General features: G+C 33.4%; 1 protein-coding gene across 1 annotated transcript; it reads right to left on the reverse strand.

Annotated features, from left to right (window-relative positions):
- LOC149494786 (jacalin-related lectin 3-like) lies at window positions 1-7,683 on the reverse strand. The gene is made up of 3 exons (XM_089723803.1): window positions 7,333-7,683; window positions 575-1,006; window positions 1-280 (listed from the first exon to the last, which is right to left on the reverse strand). Exons 1-3 carry the CDS (start codon window positions 7,666-7,668, stop codon window positions 32-34), a joined length of 1,017 nt encoding a protein of 338 aa, XP_089579929.1. The 5' UTR covers window positions 7,669-7,683; the 3' UTR covers window positions 1-31.
- Between the last annotated feature and the right edge of the window lie 2,973 nt (window positions 7,684-10,656).

Genomic DNA, 10,656 nt, shown 5'->3' on the forward strand with positions numbered 1-10,656 from the left:
TATAGATAGTTTGAATGAGCTAAGGCAACAACTATAAATAGGACATTGGTTCTATATATGCTCCAATGGCATTAAGGCAGTAACCACTCCTTCCATGAAACCCAATTATTTGGTCACCAGCTGATGCAAGTGAAAAATGATTTCCCTTGTTTAAACCAAAGGGTCCATAAGACTTTTTATTGCTTTGGAATGTAATTGACTGAACCATTGTTAAATTGTGCTCTTCGCCATATGTTCCTGAGACTGAAATCAGAAACTCACTCGGGTAATCCAATATGACCTGCAAGAGTTTTTAATTTGATTTACTTTCAACTGTGAGGAGAAAAAAATGCAACAAAAATACTATCAGAATTTCCAACAAACAATGACGATTATACATGACATGTATATATTTGTGTGTGTGTGGAGATTGCATATGTATCGAAAGGACTTGAGCTTGCTGCTATCAATCAAAAAGTTCTCAAAAATGCAATTGTTGTAAAAACATTTTGTTTCAGAACGCAAAAAACAAAAAATAAAAAGTTCAAGGACAAAATGATATATTTACACCTTAAATAAAAGGAGAAGAACTGACCTTTTCCAACTTGCCTTCAGCTTTTGATCCATGCCTTTTAGACCACGCGGAAGACCCATTTCTGTCAAACTGAAAACGAATAGACTCAATTCCAAATTCACAAACTGTTAGTTGTATCTGTCTCAGCGTGCTGTAAGATTTATCCTCCCATGTATCTCCATAATGGCCCCCATACGGGCCAAGAATAATTGGCAATATTGGTTTTACATGTACCCCTATTGAATGGAGGTAGCGGTAAGCTGTTCCATGGAGTCCAATAATCTTGCCATAGGAAGATGGTGTTGAGAAAGGAATTCCTCTTGTACTACCAAAAGGTCCATATGTATTTCGATTGCTTTTGAATGTAAGCGAGAAAATATAAGAAGAATTATCATCTGAATCATAATGTCCTGAGATTGAAACCAGATATTCTCGAGGATAGTCAAGTTTGACCTGTAAGTTCAAAACCATATATATAACAAAACTCTCATGACAATAAAGGTTAAGAACTTATTTTACAGGCTATGATCAATTAATAAGCTTTTCGGGCCAGAAGGTGTAATTAATGTGTGTGCTTATTCACACATCATATATAATTCCATGCTTATTGTCTAAAAAACTACAAACAAATTGTCAATGTATTTGTTAGAACTGAATATTATGAAACATAGTTGTGTTTCATTGATTGGTCAGGAAGACAGGCATAAGAGAGATATATAAAGGAGATGACTTAATCCAATAGGAAATCGTATTCTAGAATAGGAATATTTAAGGAGTGGAGAGCAAGTAATGGGAGAGTATATATCTCAGATTACATATGGAAAATAATCATAACAGGAGAAATATATTAAAAAATATATTCCTTAACACCCCACCTTCAAGCTGAAGATGGGGTAGGACCAATTGAAAGCTCGTTGCAATGAATTTCAAACAACTGCTGCTCAAGCAGTTTAGAAATTTCATCTATTTAATTATCACCAGAAAAATGCCAAACTTGAGAACACTGAAGTTCAACCTGTCCACAGACAAAATGGTAATCAAGCTCAAAGCTTTTGGTGCAAGCATGGAAAACTGGCTTGGAAGACAAGTAAATAGCACCCATATTATCACACCATCGAGTGGCTGACATAGATAAAAGAAAACCAAGCTCAGTAAGGAGATTGAAGCCACATAATTAGCAATTGATTTGTATTCACTCTCCGTGGGTGATAGTATGATGGTGGGTTGCTTCTTAGATTGCCAAGAAATAAGATTGCAACCGAGAAAGGTAGCATAGCCATTAGTGGATCAACGATCATCAGTACATCCACCCCAATCACTCTTAGAAAAGACATGTAAAGAATAATCCATGCTTGGAAAAGAACAAACCATAATACATGATACCATAAAGTTAATGCAAGAGGTGTTTAATATCTTTCCAATGTTCATCCATAGGAGAGTGCATAGATTAAGACAACTTATTAACGGAAAAGGCTACATTAGGCTAGGTCAATGTGACATGCTGAAGGGAGCTAAGAATCTGTCCATATTGCTGCAGTTTGTCATAAAGCAGCACCCATTGTCTTACAAAATTCGAACTAGTTACCATGGGATGCAGAACACAGTTTTGATGCATTCAAATGCAACTAAAGCAGATCTCAGATATAACTGCTGATGCGGAACCCTAAGAAAAGCGTCTTGACACTCCAAATTAGATTTGATATAAAAACCCTAAATCCCAAATTAGGAACCCTAATCTTCGAATTAGGGATTTCTTATTGGATAGAATTGCGAATCTTGACCCAATACTCAACTAGAAGTATGAATCTAAAATATCAAGGTGAAAGGATAAATGCCACAAAGATTAATTATCTTTGATAAGTTCAAAAACAAATTCAATGAAAAATCAAAGAGAATCCGCCTCTCTTAAAATAAAACGTATAAAAAGCTAAGAAACCCTAAAAATTACATGACATAAAGCCCAATTTAAATAGGCCCAATTACACTAATTAAAATATAAATCTAATTAAAAGACTCAAGACCTTGGATCCTGTTAATTAGCCTTGCATCTTCTTTTAGGTCTATCTCTTCAAGATGACCATAAACTCGTTGTTTTTCTATTATTCGACACACATCGACTGCGCTAAGTAAGAATTAAACCATTTATGAGTTTGATGCATTTCAATCCCTAGAAAATATTGCGATGACCCAAGGTCATGAACTAGAAAAGCACACTAAGGATCTAGGAGAAACCAACCAAATTTTGCAATATTTGAACTTGCAAAGAATATCATCAACATAAGCAAAAATGTAAACCAAAATCTATAAAAGAAGGTAGAAAGGCGACGAAACGAAGCTTTAGATGCTTGTTTGAGACCATATAAAGATTTATTTAACATATAAACATAATTTGGATGATTAGAATTGAGAATTCCTTCCAGTTGTTTCAGAAAAATTTTGTTGTCCAGAGAACCATATATAAAAGATTTAGAAATATCAAACTGGCGCAATTGCCAATTATTCTTAGTGGCCAAGGCAAGAACAATGTAAATTGTGGTCATCGTCATTACAAGAGTGAAGGTTTTATTATAATAAATACCACACTTGTTGAGCAAAACCCTTTGCAACTAATTGAGCTTTGTAGCACTAATTGGAACCATCAGGCATTCCTTTTAATGTAAAAGACCTATTTCTTGTCAATTGGCCTTGGAACCAAGCTCCATGTCTAGTTAGTAATAAGTGCATCATATTCAACTTGCATTGCTCTTTTCCACTCTGGCTAGGAGAAGCTTGTTTCGGGGTAGTTGGCTCAATCTGAAGGTAGTCAATTAGACGAGATAGAGCATGAGCCTCACGTTAGGTAAAAATAGATAGGTGAAATTGCAGATGGTGTATGCAAGAAGGTAATTTAGGGTTTGTATGAAAAAATGGAGGTCTAGAGTACTTTGTAAAGTCAACAACAAGATTGACAGGAGAAGGCAAATTGGCAAAGGTGGATGAGGGAGTAGTTAGTCCAATAATAGTGGGAAGGGAAGAGGATATACCTAAAGTGTTCAGCATGCAAATGTGCAAGGAGTGTATGCTAAATATGCAGACAAGTGTAGTGGATCATGGCGAAAGGGTAGAAGATGGCTTGACCAGCAATAGGCATGGAAAATCCTTTTCATGAAACTTAACATGCCATGCAAGATAAGCACCGTTAGTTTCCACATTTAAAGATCGGAAAGTAGAGTGAGAAGGACAGGACCAAGTAAACATGAGTAGGACAAAAGTGAAACTTATGAGTATTATAAGGATGAAGTAAAGGATACACCACCCCCAAAAGGTTTAATTTCTAAAAAGGAAGGAAATTTTCCAAACAACAGAAAATATGGAGATCTTTATATGAGATATGATATAGCAAATTCTTAACAAGACACTAATTTCAAAGGCATAACTCTAAAATACTAAACGTAACTGAGCATGAGCAAGTAAAGTTAACTTTTATAAACATGCCTAATTTTCATTCAACAACTCCATTTTGCCCAAGAGTATAAAGGCATGCAATGCAATTTACAATTCAAATAGATTGAAAATACTTGTTCAATTTTGATATTCATCTCCCGCAATCTGAATGGAAGCCTCAAGATTGTATTGCCTTTTAACAAGGTTCCTAGAAAATTCAAGAAAATAGAATTCACTTCACTATTATTTTTTGGAAAGAAACCTATGTAAATCGAGTGAAATAATCAATAAACAAAATCATATAATGAAAACCTAAATTACATAAAATAGGACAAGACCCCAAACATCTAAATGAATAATATCAAAAGGAACAATGCTCTTATATTCAATAGACACAAGAGGAATCCCAAGTTAGCTTTCCTAAAGAATAAGAAGAACATGGAAGTAAATTTGAAGAAGAAGACAATAAATTGAACTCTTTAAGAACATGAGAAAGAACACGGGTACTGGGATGGCCTAATCGAACATGTTAATTGTCTATCATAGGAATTGGTGACACCAAAGCTTGTTTGGTAGATGAAGGGGCAACATAAACTCCATCAGTTTGGCCCTTGATAAAAAAATCCTTGGCAACCTAATTCATAAAAAAAGGGAGTGGGCAAAAATTCAAAATATACAGAATTACCAAAGGTGAACTTTTGAACAGATAAAAGGCTTTAAGTTATGAAGAGAACATGAAGAATATTATTGAGTGCCAAAAAACCATTTAAAGAAGTAATAGAGCATTACCAATATGAGCTACGTGCAACTTTTGTCCATTGCCAACATGGAGTTGATCTTACCTTGCTTTGGAGTGGTGCACACATGGCTAAGAGATCTAGTGTCACATGGAAGTTAGTAGCAGTATATGGAAACCTTGGAGTAGTAGGCACATAATGATATGGAGCAAAATTAGAGGGATAGTCGCATAAGAAGCATTACAAAGTGAAGCTGTAAATTTGCTTGAAGCGTGTAGGTAGGACGAAGGGAGTACCGTCAATGGCATGTAATAGTCATATGGTTTCACCAACCACAGATCTAGCATTGGCTACACGGTTAAAATTAGGAGCATCTAGTGATGAGGGACTTGAGCCAAAAGAAGGACAATGAGGAGTTGTTTGCCTAAGCATGCCAAAGGCATAAATTGAGGCGCACAAGGAGCTACTGTCACTGTATTGGCCATGAGAGGTTCAAGCAAGCTTTTAATCTATATTTCATATGTAATTACGGACCATCTAACTCATGAAAGGAAACTGGGTCAAGTTGCAAATTTAAGATGGTAATAACACTATGAAATTCACTCCCAATATTTCAATAAATTAAGCATTAAATTTAGCAGGAGATAGAGGTCAACCAACAACACCCAATTCATCCGCGAGTGCCTTAGCACGCTGCAAATATTAATAGGCTGTAAGATCATTTTTCTTTAATTCATGAAGAAAAATATGGATTTCAAGTTTATGATTTTGAGAAACAGATCCAAAAGCATTTGCTGAGGCTTGCCAAATTTCAGATGCAGAAAAGAGATCAATAACATTAGAAAAGATTTCCTCAGTTAGAGAAGTTAATAACCAAGCATCAAGCATCTCATCTTTCTTAAACCATGTCTCACAGGCAGGATTAGGAATGTACTGAGTGACATCTATAGTATAGGAATGGTTTTTGGTCGAGGGAATCATTGAACCATCAATATAGCCATGCGTTTTGATAATTGAGGAATGGAATAAACTACATCTTCCATGCTATATAGTTGTTGGTATTTAGTTTTATAGAAAAGGAATGATTGGCCTACACAAAGGATGTTGAAGAAGGCAAAGGTGCATAAATAAGATTGATGGAAGTTTGACTTGTAGTCTGAGAAAAAAAATTCATGGCTCTGATAATGAGTTAAAAATAAATATGATGAAAGAAAATTGTGTTTTCTTGATTGATCAAGAGGACATTATATATGTATATATGTGTGTGTGTGTATGCATGTATGTTGGGGACTACCTAATACAATAGGAAATAGAATTTAGAATAGGAATATTTAAGGAATCGAGAGCAAGTAATGGGAGAATATGTATCTACTTGGAGCAAATGAATGCAACATGTCTACAAGTTACATATGGAAATTCCTAAATATATTCCTTAAACAATATTAACAATGACACTAAAACTCTTTATATATTTCAACATAAAAAATTTGTATTATATTTGTGGGTGACTCCCATTTCTAGCATTACTTCCTTTGTTGTACTTTAGTTTCACTTTAGAAAATTTTTTGGTAGATTAAACTAGTAGTCAACGTAACTTAACTTTACAGTTAATTTTGTAAGATCACATAACTTTAACTTGTCTTTTTTTCTTTTTGAAACTATGATTTTTATTTCAACTGGACATCACTCATCAGAATCTAATTAGTAAAAGTACTAATATGGTACTAAAAAAAATATTTCATTTAAAAAATCAAATCTTGTCATAATACATTAATTTGGTGTCTACTTATTAATTTCTTAACAAATAATGTTGTTTTCATGAAATAAGTTTCAAAAAGAAAAAAGGAAAAAAAAAAAACACTCTTATATGCCTTTTAAGAAAAACAAAAAATAACGCCATTTACATTAAAAGGTTACAAAAGAAAAGAAAAGAAAAAGTTAAAAAAAGAAAAAATGTATTTTGTAACATTTTCATTTTCTTTTCTTACATTCCTTCGTAATCATGATTTTTTTTGAAACATATAATTTTTAGTATCATATTACCATTCCAACTACAGGATTCCGGTCCATGAACTCCTAATAAATAAAAATTAAATTAAAGTTGACTAATTAAAAATGACAAATTGAAAGTGTGTGATCTTAATGAAACTAAGTGCAAAATTAGGTGACTGATTGGTATAATTTACTCGAATTAAAAATTACCATTTCATTAGTGGTTTTATAGAAAGCTAAGCAAGTATTAATCATTTTTTATACTTCACCCTTGTTACTAGTTCTCTCTATTTAAATACTTCAATTTTCTCTTTCTTATCACATTTCTGTCTTCCTTATCACCCTTTATCTCTTTTATACAAATTTAGCAAAACTTTAATAAAATTTCTTTTCTAGAATTGAAATTGTTTAATAATCATCTTAATTCTTGCAAGTATTTAAACAAGAGGAATTTTTTTTTTTATTTTTGCTAATTTCATAGTAAATCAACATGCAACTTGCTATAGTGGAAAAATAACAAAAACAAATGTAATAGACCTAAGATAAAAAAAAATAAAATTTTGAGCAATAAATTAGCATATTTATTTCCTAAAAAGAAAAGAACAAATGAAGTAATAATGGACTTACCATGTATTTATTGCCTCCAATGCTATAACCACACCTTTCACACCACATAGAGCGCCCATGCTTATCATACTCAACTTGTAATGACTCAACTATAGATCCAACCCCTACTATCAATTGCCTTATTGTTGTGTGAAATCCATCATCCCATACATCTCCATCTTGTCCTCCACAAGGTTTACAAGTTTCAACTTGATATGACATAGGAATTGGCTTCAAATACACTCCAATGGAGTGTAGATAATCACTGCATGTTCCATGAAATCCAATTATTTTACCATATGATATTTGATGATAATGAGAATTCCTTGTTTCCACTTCCAGTACCAAATGGTCCATATATCTTTTTATTGCTCTGGAATGTGAGTGATTCAATTATGGTAGAACTAGAGTTTGCACTACTATAAGAGCCTAATATTGAAATGAGAAACTCATCTGGGATGTCAAGCTTAATCTGCATATGAGGAAGAGTATTAAGATGGCCATGAAAAATCACCTTACAAAATAAAATAGGAATAAAGGCCAATTTAGTCCTTAAATTTGTTTAGCAGAATAAAAAAGGTCATATTTGATCTTCTAGGCCAATTGAGCCCTAAACTTATTGAAAATGATTAGAAAGGTTAGATTTGACTTTTTAGGCAAATTTAGCTTTTGAACTTGTAGTATAACTTTAATTTATTCAACAACCACCACCAAACCTTAGGCCCAAACTAGTTGGGATAGACTATATGAATCCTTTGTTTTAAATATTCACTCCAATCATGTCAAAAATAATACAAAGCAAAATATTGGTCGCAAAAAAAAATTTTAAAATACTTTTGTAAAAGATTTTGAACAAGAATTTTAGAATCATTTACTATATTAATAAACAGAAGCATGAATTAGGCAACAATTAACTAGGGTTTGCTACATGTATCTTTCGCCTCCATTATATTTTGTTTGTAGCTATATCCTCACTAATATCGAAAGACCATAGATTTTTAGCGACAATTTCCCTCCAAGAAAGTTTTAGGTCGACCTCTTCTCTTTTGAGTACCCTCAACTACTAAAGTATCACATTTGAGAATTGGGGCATGTGATGGTTAGCATAATACATGACCATACCATCTCAGACGTCATTCTCTTATTTTATCTCCAAATTCTACCTACTTGCAGCCTTTTGTTTAATGTGATCAATTTTAATCTCATCCAACTTTATGTGCCAATACATCCATCTGAATTAGTTGCACTTGAGCACTAGCATACCATCTAATCTAACCTCACTTTCCTACTTTTCTTAAACTAAACTCGCAGTATATGTATTCCCTCTTACTTCTACTTGGCTTAAAACCCTTATCCTCAAGAGTTCTCCATAGTTCCCACTTTTGGTTCACTCTCTCACTAGTTTCATCAATTAGGACAATATCATCTGCAAATAGCATTTACTAAGAAACATCTGCTTGTATATTACTCATTAGCTCATCCATTACGAGGGTAAATAAGTATGGGCTCAAATTAGATCCTTGATGAAGCCCAACTATTATGGGGAACTCCTTTGCTCCAACTTTTCTGACACTGGTGACTGCATTTTCATACATATTTCCAATGGTTTTATATACTTGGTATGAACTTTCTTCTCTAATACCCCCTAAAGTACTTCCGTCGACACTCTGTCATAAGCTTTCTCTAGGTTAATGAATACCATGTGCAGATCCTTCTTCTTTTCCCAATACATTTCCATCACTCTTCTTAGTAGGAAAATATCCTATGTTGTAGATCTACCAGGCATAAATCAAAATTGTTTCTTTGATACATTAGTAATGTCCCTCAATCTATGTTTTATTACTCTTTCCCAAAGTTCATTATATGACTCGTAAGTTTAATACCACAGTAGTTATAAAGCTTTAATGTCTCTCTTTTTCTTATATATCAGTATCAAAGTATTATTTCTCCACTCATTCAACATCTTTCTGCCTCTAAGCATGGCTTTGAATAACTTTGTTAACTAAGCCAATCTAACTTCCCCAATACTCTTCCAGATGTAGAAATACTATCTAGACCACGTATTTTTCAAACATTCGTATGTTTCAAAGCCTTCTTGACCTTATTACGCGTAATTCTATGAGGTACCTAATGTTTCTGTCAGTACATGAAGGTCCGTAAAAGTACTCATGGCTTTTGTTGAATGACTGGTCGAAATAGCACCTCCACCACTCTTTCATCTCTTTATCTCCTGTTAACCCCAACGGGAATCATCTTTAATGCACTTAACTTGGCTCAAGCCTTTACCCTTTTCTCTCTCAATCATGTAAGCTTGTACATATCTTTCTCCCCCTCTTGTTCCTAACTTTTGATACAAGTCTGCAAATGCTTTACCCCTAGCTTTGCTGACTGTTTTTTTAGCTTCTCTTTTTGCTCATTTTTCTTCAAAGGCCTCCTCATTAGGTGCTTTCACTACTACTCTCGTTTTGCTTTGATGACTATTCACACCTCTTCACTCCACCATCAAGAATCTTGCAGTCGGGGCCTTAATCCTTTAGAAACACCAAGCACTTCACTTGCCACTTTCATAATGCAACCCGCCATTTCTTTCCATAGGTCCTCCACATTAGCTTCTAAGTTTCATACATTCTCCTTCAATAGCTTGTCTTAAAAACAATTTGTTTTTTCAGTGTCCGCCACTTGATTCTTCGTTCTCTTCAACACTTCTCGTTTTTCATATTACTTGCACATAACCTTATCCTTGGAGTAAGTACAAAGTATATTTGGCTCTAGTTACCCCCACTCTTAAAGGTGATCAAGTGTGACTCTCTCATATGTAATAAAAAGATTTCATATGCAATAACCAGTAATAAAGGTCAATTTTAGAATGTTCAAATTAATACATATTTATGAGGGATATGATGTACTTCATGTATCATTTTCCTCTATTTTATATCATTTTCACTAAAAATTAGCAGTCAAGATAAAGAGGGATATAATATACTACATGTATTAGTTTTCTCTATTCCATATTTAATTAATTTTTTTAATAAATTAAATAGCCTGATGCCAACTATAGTTTTAATAAACATTTATACAATGATTCTCACACTGTAAGTACAAAATCAGGGCCTAAATTAACTCAAACTATTAAATGTGATCTTTTTATCATTTTATTGAAATGGGTCAAATTTAAACTTTTTAATCCCGCTAAACAAGTTCATGGCCAAATTGGCTTTATTGCATCAATATATGTGTGCATGACTTACGATCACACCTATTCCCCTAACCCTCTAGACCTAATATTTGATTTAAATTAGCATAATGGCTTAGAAAAACTACATGTTAATTTCAAAAAACTATTAA

The sequence above is a fragment of the Jatropha curcas genome, chromosome 7 (genome assembly GCF_041381405.1).
Source record: "Jatropha curcas cultivar XTBG-Jc1 chromosome 7, XTBG_Jcur_1.0, whole genome shotgun sequence".
NCBI lineage: Eukaryota > Viridiplantae > Streptophyta > Magnoliopsida > Malpighiales > Euphorbiaceae > Jatropha > Jatropha curcas.